The sequence below is a fragment of the Brachyistius frenatus genome, unplaced genomic scaffold (assembly GCF_029030835.1).
Source record: "Brachyistius frenatus isolate BFR_SWC_R1_liver_20210118 unplaced genomic scaffold, ASM2903083v1 Contig_62, whole genome shotgun sequence".
NCBI classification, from domain to species: Eukaryota; Metazoa; Chordata; class Actinopteri; family Embiotocidae; genus Brachyistius; species Brachyistius frenatus.
In genome coordinates this window covers 664,045-682,694 of record NW_027210661.1, presented here as the reverse complement: position 1 = coordinate 682,694, position 18,650 = coordinate 664,045, and the positions used below count along the sequence as shown (strand labels likewise).

Sequence of the window (18,650 nt, the reverse complement as noted above, 5' to 3'; positions counted from 1 at the left end):
GCTAATATTGCATTTTATAGTTACATTTTTTTTAATTTTTTTTTGACAACTCGCATTAGTTTTAGTTTTTTATCCACAGGCCATCACTCTGCTAACACATAACATGTTCAACATCACTGGACCCTTTTGCAGTACACCCTACTGCCTCAGCACCATTTGTACCATTGTTTAGGTATAAATATGTATACATGTTGTTGTTGTTGTTGTTTTTTAGCTGTATATATGTCTATTTATGGTTAAATGTCTGTTAATGTCTGCCTGTTTTTGTAACATTGAGAGAGTCAAATTCCTCGTATGTGTTAACGTACCTGGCCAATAAAGCTGATTCGGATTCATTACTTTTCTTAACAGCAGATCACATAAAGAAATTGTGAGTTGTGTTGGCTGGACCACAGCAGACGAGCTGTACTCATGCAGTGAGGATCATCGGATCCTCAAGTGGAACTTGCTGACCAATGACACCAGCCTGGTTGTCAAATTGCCAGAGGATATTTACCCAATTGACCTACACTGGTTCCCCAAAACTGTTGGTGGCAAAAAACAGCCCCAGGCAGAGAACTTTGTCCTTACCAGCACTGACGGCAAGTCTCTTTTTATATCTGACGAGCAGGTTAAGTGATTTGTCAGTTTTGTTTCACACGTTACACTTACACAGGCGAATCAATTCAGTTAAACAAATTGTCATATGCTAACTGAGCTAACTAAACATAATCATTGGAAACAGAATTTTCACTACTCTCTTGTGTGTCATTGCACTTTTTATCAACCTGGTTTTTAACAACGTGACAGTATCTATCTTTATTTATCAAAAAAATAAGGCCTCAAATCAGTAATTATTATTAATTTTGTAGGGAAAATCATTTGTCAGTTTGACACTTTTGCAATAAAACTAATTAACTCGAAACACAAAAAATATTTTGAGAGAAACATATTCATTTTCAAAATTTCAACTATTTTACTATCACAGTGAATAGTGTGTACACTGATCCTCTAGTTTTAATGACGTGTTCAATATCAAATGACCAAGAGTGAATTTTTCTATTGTATCTGTTTATTTTTACTTAGTGACACTGTTTGTGTGATATGCATCAAATGGCTTCTTATGTCTCTTCTTCAGCCTACATTAGATATAAACACACTGAGTATGGATGCACTGCTATGGCAGGCAATGTGTGGTCACAACACTAATGGCAGTGTAGGGTTGCATAAACACACCCACAAACTGAAGCAGCAATTTTCTCTGGCAGACCAGAGAGTAGCGAAAACTCTGTTACGATTCACTTTTGCAACTTTCTTCTGCTTCTTGTTGAACAGTACAGATAAACAAATATCTGTTTTGCTCTAGGTAATGCTTGAAATAGAAGAGAAACAAAAATGTAACAATGAAACTGTTTTATTCTTTTTTTTAACTTCAGTGTGCACTGAAACATTTTGTCAAAAAGTTTTAAAACTGTATTATGTGCTAGATATTTAACATTTTCTCAAATTTGTATAATATAGTTGAAAGGAAATCAGTCCAATAGCCATGTTTTTATTAGATTAGAGGACTTTAAGATTGTGGCTTTTCCTAAACTAATCGGATTTGTCAGCATCTGCTCTTCTTTCTTGGATATTGTTATTATTATTATTATAAAAAAGTTTTCCGTGCATATGCAGTTAGACTCCTTTACTCTTTTTGTATATTATATACAATTTTTTTGTCTTCTGGTTTTAAACCTGGATATTGAGCATCTAATTAAGCCTGTAGATCCTTTGGATATTTTTAATAATAATTATTCCCCTCACAAAGTGTGGCTGTGTGGATGAGGACTGTTGATGTGATTGTATATATACTGAAAATAGAAATCATGTTTTTAAAAGTTTGTTTTTCATTTTAAATTTGTTCTTCAGTGCAGCTGTACATGCCTGTTATACTGACTACCTGCTGGATATGTAACATCCACTTTTGTTGGGATGGCCAAATTTAGAAATGGGAGAGAGCAGCAGCATGCTAATTTTGCCGTTTTAGGCCACCAGAAATTACATAGAACATTCAGAATTTTTAATACACACTGCCACAAAGTATATGTTGGGCTACGGTCTTCAATAACTGTCTCCATGCCTGATCACCCTTTCGTGTCTAGCAAACAGAAAGTTGCCCTAATTCAGCCTTTAGGTGCTATAAGTTTGCAATTTAGCTAATCGTAAAGAATATAGCTTTGTTGTCAATTGTGTTTTGGGGAATTGACAGCTTTTATGCTCTTATTTATAATGCTGAATTAAAAATGTTTTAAGCCTTATGAATATTTTTTCCTTTCTGGTGTTTTGGAGAGGCCATAAAAGTTTGTTTTGCCACACGTAGCAACCTGAATTACACAGAACGTTAAAACCAAAGACCGTGTATTTTATATAAAAGAGGGCATCAAGTTAGGAGACAGTGATTTACAGCACACACTAGTGTTGTTTAATTATACTACTGTAAACGCCTATATAAAACCAGGCCTAGAATGTGGAAGTACTGAAGAGTAAGTGTTTATTTTTTGTCTTTACAGGGAAGTTCCATCTGGTTTCCAAGATAGGACGCGTTGAGAAGAGTGTTGAAGCGCACAAAGGAGCTGTTTTGGCCGGGAGGTGGAACTATGATGGGACTGCTCTTATCACGGGTAAAGATGAGGGGGGACACATATTTTTTTTGTCATTTAACTGATACTAATTTAGTCAGCCTCCTGTAAAATGTTCATTAAAATGAGAATTGAATGACTTCAGGTGGCTTTAAGGTGCATTTCATTTGATTCTCTAATTACTTAGCTGGAGAAGATGGACAGATCAAGATCTGGTCAAAAAGTGGGATGCTCCGCTCAACACTAGCCAGCCAAGGTAAGGCTAAAAACTCTGCCTTTACTTCGATGAAATGAAGGTACGTATGCGTATTCACTGCTTTTGTAAAACTGCACATTATGTAATACATAATTATATTATCCCTCAAACAAAAAAATTTCAAACACCTCTTAACCCAATATTTGAGGACATGCATTTGTTTTACCTGCATTGTCTACACTTTGCGATTGTCACAATAATGCTCATTTGTTTGCAATGCTTGAAAGACTTAATTGTAGAAGTAGGGGTTAAAAATAATTATTGTTTTACTAGTGTGGAGATTGAACCTGCAACTGCTGTGATTTTTTTTAATTTTTTATATAATATAGGTGAAAGACATTTACCATTGATTTCACTACCTGAAAGGATGGCTTTAACTGTACATGGAAGCTGGTATACCGGTCACAGTATCATCTGGTTTTATAATTAACATGTAAACAAAACGACTTAGAGCTGCATATGCAAGGTGACCAAAGTGCACGTGCTCTTGTAGACATTCAGAGTCACATTATTTGAATGGCAATATGAGAAAAATTCAATCTGAGTGTTAAACTTGTTATAGCCTTAGCAGATGCTTGTCAGCAGCTGGAGCCATCTGAAGCCAGCCGCTTAACAACCACCTGCAGACATTTAGTAAATACAATGCAACACACTATTTGCACCTTCTCTGGCTCTCTGTCCGACACACATGCTGCTTTGACGATTGCTTTCAAAACCTTGTGTCTCAACGAGTGCCTCTTGTGACGGCAAGAAAAAAAACCAAGAAGGCTGATAGATTGAATTAAGCACAAAGAACTTCCGTTGAATGTCAGGGCAGCCTTCGCCTTCTCTCAGTGAGATGACACACCAGTTGACCTGCTCATCTGGCTCCTGTTTTACTGTTCCAACTGATGGGCCTTCCAAGTCCACTTGTGGTTACCCTTCAGTGTTATTTTTTGCTTTCAATTTAAGTATTGAGTGGCTGTTCATTCATGAGCATGTACCTCACACGTATGAGGTGCATTTAGAAAGTTCTTGGAGTGTTCCTGTCGGGCACAAACGAGGCACAGCACAGTAACACAGACGGAGCAGTGGGAAGCAATATTTTTTTATACCTGTGTTACGCACCTTTTTGTGACCACCAGTCCGTACACATTTGCGATTTTACCATAGACACAGCATCAAATTTTGTGTCAAACTCGGGAAATCGGCAACCGGGACCCTTGAAATCCTTTCAAAATAAAATAAAAAAAATAAAAAAAACATGGCAATGAAGCATCGAGCTTGGTAAGGTGTTTTTCAACATCACTGTCCAAGACTGAAGAAGGCGCATCAGGTCAGGAGCCAGCTTGGTTTTCTTTGACATTTGCCAAGTTTTGCACTGTGAATTTGTCCCCCAATGTCAGACTGTCAACACAGAGTTTTACTGTGACGTTCTGAAGCATCTGAGGAAAAATGTTGAGCGCAAACTACCTGAATTGTGGTGTGATGGCACTTGGGTTCTCTAAAATGACAACATGCCCACATAAATTCATCACCCGCGACAACACACTCATCGCTCCCTACCACCCCGACTCACCAGGACTTGGCTCCCTGCGATATCTTTCTCTTTGCCAGAAATTTGATACAAAATTTAATGAGCTTCCAGCTCAGGTTTCAGGTCCATGATTAAATCACAAATGTGGATTTACCAGTGGTTACAAAAACGTGTGTAACACAGGTGCTGATGTTGATCAAGTGACGTAACTTGGAATACGTATTCACAGAAGTTATTTCTTCCCCCTGCTCCATGCACATTACTGTGCTGCACTCCATTTGTGTGCAACAGGAAGAGTCTCTGAACTTTTTGATTGCACCTCGTTTGTGTATCTGCGCTGGCACAGTCTCTGAACGATCTGGAAGACTTTCTTTTGGGTGAAAGCTGCTCTTTTACTCAAGCCAGATCATTTAAAAAGACTAGTGAACACGTGTGTTGTGTGTGTATGTGTCGGGCCTATCAGCATGTCATTTTTTTTTTTCGGTAGAATCAAAAGCAGAGTCAGTCTTCCAATTCTATATTGTTTTTATTAACAGCGCTGTAAAGTTTCAAAGCTTTATAGGACTAGGAGTTATATTAAAAGCCATAAAAAAGGCTCCTAATGATATAGTTCTCTACCCAACATTCACACTACAGATGGCTTTTCTTATTTATTGAGTCATCGTGCGGTTTGACTTATTAAATGTTTCTTCTCAGTTGCGGAACAAAAAAAACAAAAAAAGAAAGATGGGGGGTGGCTAAAAATTGGCTTCTGGGGAAATGGATGGTACACCCCTGCTGAATGACGGGTGCTGTGGGAAACCTGGCAGTGGAACAGCCATTCATCCCCAATATGTAGTAACATTTTTCCTTAGCTTAGTGTTTAGGGAATGAGTTGCTGAGTGGTTGGCTGCTAAGCAGACCTCTAGATGTGTAGAACACCTGGGTTTAGTAGCATTGCCACAGAAGCACACCATCCTCCACATGGCACCCAGATCAGTGCAGGTGTTGCTTCTTTTCAGAGCCTACAGCTCCACACACAAACTACATGAGCAGGCTGTTCTTTTTTTGGGTATTGTGACCCATTTTAAGAGAGGGCTCTAGGAAGAGGTTGGAGCTGAGCGAGAGGGAGGAAAGAGGAACTTGCCTCAGCCCCTCTCATCGCCTTCGTCAGATTTAGATCATGTGACCAGTTGGCATTTGTGAGAAACCACATGCACCTGGAGTAGGGTTAAATGTCAGGCCCCCTCCCCTTCACACACGCGTAGCTACAACTCAACTCAACTCAACTTAACTCACGCACACACACACACACGCACGCACACTGTAGAAGTTAGACTGATTTTCTCCGCTGGTTTTCCTGTAAGCTCAGTGCTGTTACATAGGCTGAATGAGGTGAGATCTCTAAGGGAATATGATACTTTATGAGAGGAGGAATTAGCTCTGCTGCAGCCTACAGCTATTGTTCCCACCACCCCCCAGTTTGTCAGTGAGGGAGGGAGAAATGCATACACTAATTTAATCTTTTGAATATTACATCAAGAAAGAGTGAAAGCCTTTGTGTGCTGAAGCCCAATCCATTGCTCTTGTGATTAATACAACACTGTGGATGCCTGTATTTCTGTGTATTGTCCAGGGTCTCCTGTATATTCTGTGGCCTGGGGTCCAGACTCAGACAGAGTCCTCTACACATCAGGAAGGCAGCTAATCATCAAGCCTCTGCAACCCAGCGCCAAAGTCATACAGGTACAAAAACTCTTTCTAAATAGAAAGAATAAATAGCTAAAAAAAAAAAAAAAAAAAAAATGGGATGACAATAATAACATTTCTTTTACCTTAAACACTTCTTAAAATAATTTTTCCTATAAATGCCCACTCAGTATCAACACTAAATTGCAATCCAAACAAGTTTTTGATGGTAAATGGTCTGCACTTAAAGTTTTTAAAAGAACAAGACTTAATGCAGTGTTTCCCACAGGTTAAGAATGTGCTTGTTTACAATTTACTGATGTTCCATGAACACCGCACATGTAGATTATTGGTAAAAGCTAAAATTTTCCATGTTTCCTAAACGCCTCACATGTAAGCTATTGGTGGGGGCTTGGCGGCTGCACACACTGAAGCGCACACAACTCGGACAGTGTGTGGACAAAAATGTGTTCCTTTGAAAAGAGTGAAATGAGGCCTTCCATTTTAAGATCTCTGAAAGAACAGGTTGAAACTCACATCCACCACCATGTTTGGTAGGTTTCATGTGTAACATTACACTGACTTCACTGCATGATACAATATACGTTATGCTTGAGGTTGTAATTTAGCTTTATTGCTTTGAAGGCAGCTATCATTTAGCTATGTGCAACACTGTATGTGAAAGCCAACACTCAGCTCTGTTATCCATTGCTTTTCTTCAGTGGAGGATTTGCAATCTTCTTGGTTTGGTATACTGGCCAACATTGTAAAGTTAAAATAAATGGAACTATCAAAGTATGAGCTTTCCAGTGGATCAGTGAATGAGTGACAATGCACATTCACTACAAACGTATTACATGCAGACGACCTTGTACACCACTAAGTATTTTTCTTGTTGATATATGCATTCGTTTCTTAGTCTTCTTGAAGCTGAATAGCACCCGGGACCTTTGATAAACAGCAGAGCGGTTCATGTGTGCCTTTGCTTTCTCTCAGCTGTTACCACACATACATGCGCAGGAACAAGCACACACAGAGAGACATGTCCAATTTCATCACCTCTCCCTTAGACCGACTGAAGGCCAACATAGTGATGCGAGCCACATACAGCTATGTGTAAAGAACCTCTAATAGATCCTTTTTGACCTTTGCAATCTCATACAAACACACGGATACACACACGTGTGTGTATTTACCTATGTTTCCCCTGGGCGCACAGAATACACCATTGTAGAAAGAGCTGGAACAAGATTGGAACATTTTAAGATAAAGCTGGGGACAGGCTATCTGCTGTTTGTTAAACTGTAACACATAATGTTGAGAGTAAGCTCTCGGTTCGGCTAATATGAAACAATTCATAAACTCGTAACTGTGCGCAAGAATGAATGCCAATTTTGAAGGCGCTTTCCCCAGCCATTCTTATTTCTACTCACTTTTTTCGGACTCAGTAAAAGCATCGGAATTTATTAGAGATCTCTTCTACTTCTCTTCAACAAAATTGAAAAGCTTTGTATGGACTGCATCATTATGTTGTTGAACTAAAACTCTCTCGCTCTCCCTCTGTCTCTCTCTAGTGGAAGGCTCATGATGGTGTCATTCTGAAGGTGGAGTGGAATTCAGTCAATGACCTCATCCTGTCAGGTGGAGAAGACTGTAAATATAAGGTGAGCTGTGTTGGAGGATACTTATAGATATCGTAGGGATTGTTGAACTATATTTTACACCATGTCCTCCCTCAACAGGTATGGGACAGCTTTGGCCGTCTGCTTCACTCCTCGTCATCTCATGATTACCCGGTCACCTCTTTGTCCTGGGCTCCAGATGGGGAGGTGTTCGCTGTGGGCTCCTTCAACACGCTGCGGCTCTGTGACAAGACCGGAGTAAGTGAAACCCTTATACTCTCAACCTCACTGCCTTTCTTTTAAATTGTTTAACTCTCCCGATGCAATGTGAAGTTAATCAATGAAAGGTCAGGAATTAGCAATAGAAGTTTCTTACTGAACACAGCTGTTGGAATAGGGGCAAAATAACACATAAATGAAGGAGAGACTGAAAGATGTTGCAGCTGCCGAGTACTTCGGCATTAAGTTAACTGTGCAATAAATCTACTGAGATGTTCAGTTACTGAGATTTAAAAAATGTGGAACCTCTCAGTCTTGATGAATTACTTTGATTGATCGTTAAATCGTGCATAATGAACCTTTGCGTACAGGATGTGCAAGTTGTGAGTCATGTCAGCTGATGATCAGTTAAGAACACAAATATTTTCTGGGACTTTGTTGCCGGCAGTCCATTCACTTCCAGTGCAAGTACAAACTCAAATGCACTTGCATTAACAATGCAATTTGTCCTCCTCAGTCTGATACCTCTTTTACACCGAAATAAGAAGTGTTACAATGATAATGGTAGTGTGACAAGGTAACGGACGAGACACATGCCTCCTCTCTGGTTAAAATTCGGCTTGTTCGTCGATAAAATAATGCAAAGGCTGGTTTACTCCATATTGGAGCTAATTCATAAAGCCTCACACTCAAGAATGTTTTTGTGGCTATAAAAGCAAAAATGGTATCATTATGCATTTCACATGCTCGTCAACAATCGTGCACAAACTGAAATGATGCATGCACAAACACATTCCTTGCTGTTTGAGCACATAGGTTAACCATTTCAAACAACTACTTAAGCGGGGTATTTCTGTCATCTTATCTTAAATGAGAACAGACCATTGGCCCTCATCGACACTAACTTGTAATTTGAGGGTCTCTGAGATGCTGAAGTGACAGTTAAGAGAATCAACCTGACCTCAGTTATAAGCAGCTGTTGCTGACAACCTTGGCAGAATCTGTGCATCTGTAGAGCACAGGGCCCGTGTACTTTCCACATATTGTAAGCTTCTGTTTTGTGTACACACGCGTATTTTTTCTAATCTACAAATATGACATGTATGCTTTGTAGTCAGTCAAGTCCTTTTCACTAAAACATCCAGTATCTGTTGTACACTATCAGCTTTCCAAATGCAATGTGGTTTATATTGTGTAGCTCATTACAGGCCTCATGCTCTCTATACATCATTCATCTCTGTAAATCACATTAGGCTGCATGCCACATGTTCTTGTTACCTGGTGCTGATGTTAACTGCACTAATGAGAGGGGAAATGAGAGAATGATGAATGGTAATTGTTGTTTTATTATTGCTGAAGGTTTGGCCAGGAACAATATTACTAGTTCCCTCACGGGACATGTAGGGCTTCTTTGAGTTTACGTGGCGATGTCAGTGTATCGCTGCATCAGATTGCTGTAATCAAAACAAACAAGTAGGGCTGGGTTTTTTGCACACTGATCACCAGGCATTTCATGCTCCATTTTGAATTAATTAGGATCAAATGTCTTCTCTGGAGCGCTAAAACAAATGGGCTAGAGAGAGGTTGGAGCCAACACACAAGTCTGCTCCAGAGGGGTAAGGTGTGTGGTTGTATGCGTTCTTGAGAGGTACACTAACATAATGTGAAGAGTATGGACTTATCCCCTGCGATCCCTCTGGGTCTGAACCAGGGATTCAGTAGTTTTTTAGAACATTGCCAGATGAAATCATTCAAATGAAGCCAGCTTGTATCCATTTTCTCCGTGTAAACAAAAATAAAAGAATAATGCACTATTAACATTCTAATAGTCAGAATTTAGTAGAACTTGCTGCTTTATTTTTTGTAATGACCCGATTCACCTTCCGTCCTCCCATTATGGGTTTGTTTATGTGGTTGGTTTGTTCCATTGTCTCATCATTGCACCACTTGCTTTGCTGTGGTGTGTCTTGGTTAAGGCAGTGTGATGATGATGATAATTATGATGATTATGGTTCTGCCCTGCTCTGACTGGAGGGAGGGCATGCTTGCCTTCTCCTCCCTGTAAGCCCCTCAGAGACAGTGTGTACTGTAGCATGGTGTGGGAGGCTTGCTCAAGAAGAGAAGGGGGGGGGGGTAGGAGGTGGTTTGCAGAAAAAGAATTCAGAAAAAGAAAATCCTCCTCTAAGGTCACTCCATCTGAGTTGCTTTCTATGTGTGAATTCAGACATGCCGTCCTTTCACACATCATGTTATAAAAAGTTCAGTTTGCACACATATGCACACTCGGCCGCTGTAGTGTGATTACAATAATGTCATTGTGCATGGGAGTTTTCAAACTGACACACAAACTATTAACCCACTGCAAGTGCTTTACCTGCGTTGCTGCTGTGGTTTGTTTGCGGTGCAGTAAGGGTTAAGCAGTGTGAAGAGTCTTTTCAGTTACTAGCGTGACTAATGGGAAGGAGTTTCATTCTGTATCTGCTACAATGAAACCTTGCACTTTAACGTATTGCTGCTGGCTCAGCAGGATCGGTCCTGCGCATTTAACCCCTTAACCTCCAGCTTGGCTCCCTTCTCATCCTGAACTTTCAACTCTCTCCTACTCTTTTACTTTTTGTCCTCCATGCTGTAGGGCAGATGCAGTTTGTTACCCCCCATTATCACTGTGGAGAGTGGGTGGACACACACAGACATATATTTATATAAAGTTTACCCCAAGGCAACGGTGCAAGGAAATATTAATCTTGTAGCTCCAGCAAGTGACCCGTGGACTGAACACAACGCTTGTTCTGTTTTGTTTTTCTATGGAGCATCAACATATAGTTGTTATTAAACACATCACTTAATTATTTATACATATTTAATTATTTTAATGAAAATTTTGTTGAGCTGGGAGTTGTTTGTGTGTGGAGTACGTTTTCTCTTTACTGGAGGTTTAACAGCGTGCAAGATACAAAGAGGCTCACTGTCCCTTTTACAAGATTTTGGAGACACAATAAGTCAGTGTCTGTCTATGTGCCTGCCATAGTATATGCATGTGCCCGCATGCCTGTGTGTGTCTGTGTGTGTGTGCAACCATTGCCGTGCAAATGTGCCTGCGAGACAGCAGTCTATTTACGAGGCGCTGCAGCTGGTGTCTAGCGTCTGGACCCTGTCACGATCCCTGACACTGTCACTGGCTAACAAGTAGGACTCATTGTGCCAGGCAAGCACCCTCTCGCTTCCTCCCCCCGCCCCCCGCCCCACCCTGTACACTTGTTTTTTTCTCTGCGGTGTACACCCATGCTCACATACATGAATGTAATAGCTGCTTGCTATTCTAAATCCTGTACATTGCATTTTTTTTTTTTTTTTTACTTATTTAAACTTGAAAGGTTTAAGAGTAGAAGTGAAGTTGGACGGATCGGTTATCATGTTATTCGGGTACCTTTTAGTTTCTTCATGTTTTTCGTCGGTCAGTTTGTTTAAAACCGTACTGATAAATGTAGAGAGAGGTCTACTTTCCTACAGGTCAAACAAGTTGAGTGGTTGCTCAAAGGCACAAAAGCAGCTTGATTTTTTTTTTTTTTTTTTTTTGCTGGAGGACCCTGTTTGCCAGACTGACCTCATTCAAAAGACCAATCAGCCTGTGATTTCTCATGCAGGGCTAATGTCGATCTGAACTTGGCTGCAGAGACGTATGCCTCAATGAACATGGTGATTGCTGCTCCTCTTCTTCTTCTTAGGTCTTACTGATGATGTGTCTGAGCTTAGCCCTGGCATGATCCAGGTCATGCTCTTTTTTTACTCCCCTATATGTAGGTTACAGTTCACCACAAGCAACGCAGTTAAGATCAGATGGTTTCAATGTTAGCCGTTTACCAGCATCCTTGTCGTGTGATAACAAATATATCTCATTCTTAAGGGTGCTATGTATATATTTGCAGTTTTCCCTTCCCACTGTGATAACAGCTTTCACACTCACAAAGTTTTGGGATGTGAGTAGCCATAAACAATGTGTCAAAAATTACAGCTCATAATAGCAGCGTTGTTTTCAAGGGTAGGGTATGGTAAAGTGTTAAACCACTGGTATCTACTTGTGAATACTGCCTGTCATTTCATACAATGACCAAATGGTTCTCAATCATGAAAGTCATTGCTATAGTCCTCCAGCTGGGATCTTCAGATAGATTCACTGTCTCGAGAACAAAGTGAGTTTTCCTTTATCCTTTTGCTTTTTGCTAGTACGCTCATCTAACAGCAACTTTATTTTATGTGGGCGGTTGAGCAACACAATTTTTTCTCCTAATTGCCTATTTGGGATCCAAGCATTATTTCCCTTTTTAAAGATGGAATTGTCCCATTCGGAGTTTAAGCATAAATCCCTCCCTGTATTTCTTCTTTTAGCTCCTCGTGCCTCCCTCCTCTCTTGGGGTCATTTGACTACCTTGTGCTTATCAGTGCTCCGGGAAAGCACGCCAAGAGGGGGTTCGCTTTCCCGTGTGCCCTCCCCAGGGCCCTCTTTACCTCCCTTCTTTCTGGGTGAGTCCAGGGTTCCCCTTAGGGCCTTGCTCAGCATTCCTACTTTTGGAATGGGTCCATGTTTAGCCATTGCTCCCTTCTCTTCTCTCTTTCTTTCTCATCCGTTCCCTCTTTAACTGCAGCCTCATTCTCTATAGGATCTTTGTCCACTATTCTTATAGCTGCCAACCATTATTTTCTCTCAGAGAGTGTATTGCTCTTTAATGCCTGTCAGTCTGCCAGTCTCACTGCTGTCTTTATTCTCTCTCTTAGCTGTCAACTCTCCTCCTCTGTGACACAACACTCCCCTAATTGCCAGACTTTAGGCTTCCCTGACTATTTATCAATTTCTCCCTCAGTTTTCCCCTTTATCACTGGGAAACATATACCTGAGCCTGTGCTGGCAGTTTGCTACCAACCACTGGCCAGCCAACATCTGGAAATTGCCGCTGCTGGAAAAGAATTAAACAACCCAGAGTTCTGGTCTTGATCGTGAACCACTGCTAGTGAAGCGTGAAAAAGCAAAAGAAACCACTGTAGATTTATTCGAGTACAAGCCTTTATCTGTTTTCATCACATGAGAAGGGGGACGTTCAGTGCCATATGGTTTAGGCAGCAAAAGTAGGAGAGACAGACACACACAGAGGATAGGGGGTAGGAAAACAGCAGAGGGAGAGTTGGGAAGGAGAAAAGATGAAAAGTAAGTCAACGTGAAATTATTGGCACAGGTCTGACAAAGAAAGAGCATGTGCACGTTAGAAAAGATGGTGAGCAAGGGTTTGAAAAAAGACAAGTAAGTTTGAGAGTGTGTCAGAGAGCGAGAGAGAGAGAGAGAGAGAGAGAGAGAGAGAGAGAGAGAGAGAGAGAGAGAGAGAGAGAGCGAGAGCGAGCAAGAGTGAGGGAGCATTGTCAAACAAAGAGAGTCCTGAGTCAGCAGCAGAGCAGTTTTCTCCCTAGGCAACTGGGTAGGGCTACTTCTCTCTCTCTTTCGCTCTCTCTCCCCCTCACTCCCCTCCCTCCCTTTATAAATCTGTGCTTTTGCATGCTATTTCTTGCTCTCTGCACTCTTCCTCTCTGTTCTGTCGTTGTAGTACTAACAGAAAGCTCCCTCTGTACATCTTAAACTGGCAAAAAGAGAGCACAAGTAAATAAATTAAAAAAAAAGAAAAAGAAAAGAGCAACTGGTGTCGTTCTCACCCTTCAAAGTTCTCTCCCGTTCTCCAATGTCTACCCTTGCTTTCATGGGAATCCTTTTGCTGATTCCTTTTACCACATTTTGGTGAGGTTACCCGTCCCGATGAAGCTTAGGTTAGAGTGTCCGAATAGCAGATGCACTACTTACATGGAGACTATCATCCCAAGGAGCTCATTAGTTTCCCACCAGAATGTGAGGATAATGGTTTCTCCTTTGTATTCCAGGCCCTTTGTGCCGAACAGACTTTGGTTTTCTGTGTTGCTGAACTCATTCTGGCACACTCTGTGGAACAGCGTATACTAAGATCTATCTTGCTGATGATTGACCCCAATTTTTTGTACAAGTGTGTACGTGTGTGCACGTGCGTGCGGGTGCCTGTGTGTGTAAAGTGGGTTAGGGTAAAAGGCACTTGTTGACATGGTATTACTTTTACACCTCTCTAGAGTTCGGCTAAAGGCTTGCCTTGTTGGAAACCCAAAAGGAGGGGAGCATGAAAAAGAGCTGAGAAAAGAGAGCAGTTGGAGGGGTGGGGGGTGGGGTAGTGTGGAACTGTCCAATATATCCTTTAAAGTTGGCCTAGGCAGTGAGGCTTGGAGGATTGGTCTCCATAAAAGACAGTGGTTTCTCTTTCCCTCAAGTCTCTCTCTCTCTCTCTCTCTCTCTCTCTCTCTTTTTTTTTTTCTTCACTTCTCAACCCCTCCATCCCTCCCTCCCCCCAAGGCTGGAGTAAGAGTATGACAGTGAGACAGTGCCCTGCCAGCCCCTCTGGCAGAGTCATCATTCTTAGCAGCACTAAATCACTACCTCCGCTAGCAAGACAAACATGTCACACTCACAGAGAAAGACAGAGAAAGAGAGGAAAGAGGGATAAAATGGTCGAAGGAGCGAGGGTGATATTTGGTGACGAAGGCAGGGAGCAAACAGAGGGCTTTGGTTGTACACAGAAATAAGGGAAAGCTGAGCTTGTTGGGTATCACTTTGAGCTTTACTGCCAACCCAGAGTTCATTAAGAGCTGTTATTGACGACCAGGGCCGAGCTGGAGGCGGTGGACCAAGGTCCAAAAGAGGATGATTTGAAAGGGTTTCATTTCGTTTTTGTGCTGGCTTCCACGAGGATCACTATGGTGCTGTGCTTTGACGTTGATGAATTTAGTGGTTTGTTCCTTCATTTGTTAAGATTAGTTTTTACTAGTGTTTGTATTACTATGTATATATTAATTGTCTTTGTTTACATTCTGCAAAAGCAGTATTTATAGGCCTATGTGATTTTCACGATATAAAATTATGAAGAACGGTCAGGGTGTAAGAACCAAATCCAGATCATCTGTTATCAACAGGTGTTAAAACACCCTGTGGTGTGCAGTTTCGAGGCGTGCTTGTCGGTGTCTTACAAAATAAACTCTTTGTTTCTGTAGGAATCCCACAGAAAATTGTCTCGGCTCATTGGATACAGTTCTCAAACCCTTCAGCTTGTGCCGGCCCTGAGGTGAACTAAATAATCTGCTATATTCATGATCTGCCATCAGTGGTGGAGTAGTGTAGTTGTACCATTTGTAGAATGCCAAAGCACATTTAAATATCCAAATTACCTGTCGGTGTGTGTGTGTGTGTGTGTGTGTGTGTGTGTGTGTGTGTGTGTGTGTGTGTGTGTGTGTGTGTGTGTGTGTGTGTGTGTGTGTGTGTGTGTGTGTGTGTGTGTGTGTGTGTGTGTGCGCGCGCGCGTGCGCGCGTACGTATATGAATGTATATACATGTATGTGTGTGTGAGTGTGTGTGTGTTTGCAAGTGCATATGTGCATAGTTGGTGCTAATAGAATTCTGCTGTCCAGCTCACAGCTGTGTCCTGCTGATGAGTCCCAGGAGGCCCCAGCATGTGTCTATGGTTACTATGTTGAGGCTCCAGCATGAAACCATGTGTAGATCATTACTCTCTCTCTTTTTCCCTCTCTCTCTTGCTATCTGCGAGTTTGTCTTGCTCCCCCCTCACTTACCCACCCCTCTCTCCCCCCTCTCTCCATTTCCCCTTGCACTGCCAAAGCTCCAACTTATGCCACTCCACACTCGTCTCAGGCCCGGTCTCTGCATCTCTTTAGCTAAGTGGGTATTTCAATACAGAGGTTTTCAGAGGTCCTCACACTAGCCTATGTTTACAAATGGGCTTCTAGATAGTGCAGAGTCAGAGAATGCAAACGGTTTATTGTGCAAGACACTGTTCAATAAATGCTTTGCACATTCATCGAGTGTATATTGGGTACTGTAACCGTTGAGAATCCACAATGTGTTGTATTACAGGTTGTAATGTTGATATACAACAAAATAAGATTCTTTCTACATCTTGCATTGTACATTATGCATTACTTTTTGCACACGTGCACTCACACACAGTGTGTGAGTTATTTTGCAAAACCACTTTAAAGAGGAAAGCAAAACAGGGAGACTGAATGGATGACAACTGGCTGAAAGGACAATGTTTTGGAAAATAAAGACTTGCTTGATACCACACAGAATAACATGTGTTGCAAGGATGCTATGGTTGAAATGAAGGATTGATTTTGTTTGTGCCTCTGACAGTGGCCCTGGGAAAAAAAAAATAACACAAACTTGAACAAATAATCCAGGAATTTCTTGCATGTTCAATTTCTTTATAAAACTGCCCGATGCGGTGCAACAGAGTTGAAAGGTTTAGTTTAAAGTCACATCTTGCATCACAATAAATTGAATGTGTATTATAGTTGTATTTAGATTTGAGCCTGGTACCAGGTACTACTCGTAGACTTATGTATGAGTGTTTGCACATTACCAAAATGAGTTAGACTATGAATTTTGTGGTATTGCTGCATGAACATATTGGTTACTTACACAGACACAGAATGAACTATCATTTTATAGTACATGAAATACAGTGCGATGTGGCATTGGAGTACCTCGATGGTTGGTAGTGGTGTAAAACTCCACAGTTAAACATCATTCCTAGGTTCTTAGGTTTATAGGAACAGCACCATCCCTAGAAAAGTTGATGTAATTTGCTTTTGCATAGAAGCCGGCTCCCGGCCAGAGCAGTTCCCCCACATACAGTACATCTGATCAGTCTTAGACATAGGCCCAGCTAAATCCTCATCCAGCCACCATGGAGGGGTCACTGCAATCTGACATTTACAAGATCTCCTAATCTTACCTAGAGATTGAAGAGCCCTCCTTTAAAAGAACGCCCTCCATTCCTCAAAGCAAATGTTTTTCTTTTTCGTTTCTCTCTTGAACATTATTTTCATCTTTCCTGAACTGGTCTTAGAACAGGGTTTGTCTTGATGAGTAGATTTAGGTTAGCATTTTCATACATGAGCACCATCTATCTGTTTATGGCATATACAGGCTACTTGCCTGTATTTGCCTTCTGTCCGTTACACTCAGACATGTTGTGTTTATTATGTGCAGGGAGTTACTCTCTGTACCTGCACTGCCAGGTCCTGTCCTGCACAGAGACACACAGGCAAACTGAAGCCAGCTGGCTTTGCAGAGAGTCTGCCATCTGTTCTGATTTATGTAAGACTGTTAACCCTGGACTAGGTCGGCTCCCACTAGCTCACTAGCACAGTGTTAAACTAACAGAGAAGAGTCCTCCTTTCACCTGCATACAAATTGTACACAACGTTCTGGGTTTGAACAATGTGGGGCCTTTGTGGCAATATTTTTTTTTCAATTCAGTTTCAATTTATAGTGGGTTTATTAGCAAGAAGGTTTCAAAACAACGTTGTCAACGCATCAAAATACAACTTGTCCAAATATTTGGACAGTATACAGTAACAACGACATTGATTCTAACACAACTTTAAAATTGATAACAATAGTTATTTATGTACAGTGCATCCTATGCATGTATTTGTGTGTTAGTGTGCAGTGCATATCTGTGACTTTTACCACTTTGAGAAAAATTGTAATTTCATTTTAGAAACTTGTTTATAACTAAACAGTGGCAGATGATAAAAGTAGGGCTGAACAGTATTGGAAAAGTAACATAATTTCAATAGTTTGTCTTCATTGTACATTACAACATTTGAAAATCTTACAAGATTACTGCAGCTTTATTTCACAATTGTTGGTAGGTCAGACAGAAAGTAAGGTCATTTCACCATGCAATCAAAAGTCTGGAATCTTGGACCATTTAAACCACACTGTTGGTCACCATCATGTTTCCATGCCTATAAAATGACACAATGTTGTTTGCTCACTAGACATTTAAATGGGAGACATCACAGCAAAGTTGATCAATATTGTTATCTCATGTAACAACATGTAACTTGATTTTAATAACTTGTGCTTTTGAGTGTAGTGGAATTTGATAGTGCTACATATTCCTTGCCAATATGGAGGGTAGTATGATATTTACTATGTATACTGTATGCAGTGTAGTACGACATGTGCAGTGGGTTGCCCTTGTTATTCCAAAGGCAAATAGTGTTGTAGCTGCATAAAAAAACAGGTTTTTAACAGGGTCACGGACTCAGCTTGACCCATTAACACTAATGGCACTTACAAGTTTTGCCTTGATGCTTGCTTCAGTGTGTCAGGAGTGTCTTAAGATGAAGGGCTAGAAAAGCACAGAAAGTCTGGGAATCTCATGCCCCCCTTCTGATTAGCATGTTGTTGACTTGCATTAGGTCTGGGGGGGAGCAGAGAGCGGTCAGGCCAGACATATTTAATGCTTGTGAAGTAATGGGGCTGAATCAGCAGATAGCTCCACTGGGAGCCATTAGTCCAGACATGTGTCATTAACCCTTTCCCTGGACCCAGCACCACCCCCGCCCACCTTAACTCCCCTAAGTCCCGGTCATGAAGACCAGAGCACTGTTTAGGTAAAGAGAGAGAGAGAGAGGGAGCGGGAAGCAAGGGGTAAATCAACAGCAGATACACACTTTTATTTTCTCCTTTGACTGCATTTTTTTTATGTTTTTACTTTTCTTCTCTCAGCCTGTGTGCTTCTTCTCTTTTTTAATGTTTTGTTTTCAAGATTGCTTTTGCTTGTTCATTGTTTATTACACCAGACATGTCTTGTATATAACCTTCTCCAAAGCAAGTT

At 41.0% G+C, this 18,650-nt stretch overlaps 1 protein-coding gene across 2 annotated transcripts in view; it reads left to right on the top strand.

The window, feature by feature from the left end:
- Window positions 1-18,650, top strand: part of ift80 (intraflagellar transport 80 homolog (Chlamydomonas)) — a 32,411-nt gene that overhangs the window by 591 nt on the left and 13,170 nt on the right. For both annotated transcript variants that reach the window (XM_069706331.1, XM_069706332.1), the window contains 6 exons: window positions 363-581; window positions 2,532-2,642; window positions 2,788-2,856; window positions 5,988-6,097; window positions 7,615-7,704; window positions 7,783-7,920. In XM_069706331.1, the coding sequence (XP_069562432.1) occupies window positions 363-581; window positions 2,532-2,642; window positions 2,788-2,856; window positions 5,988-6,097; window positions 7,615-7,704; window positions 7,783-7,920 (737 nt within the window). The remainder of the gene's footprint in view (window positions 1-362; window positions 582-2,531; window positions 2,643-2,787; window positions 2,857-5,987; window positions 6,098-7,614; window positions 7,705-7,782; window positions 7,921-18,650) is intronic.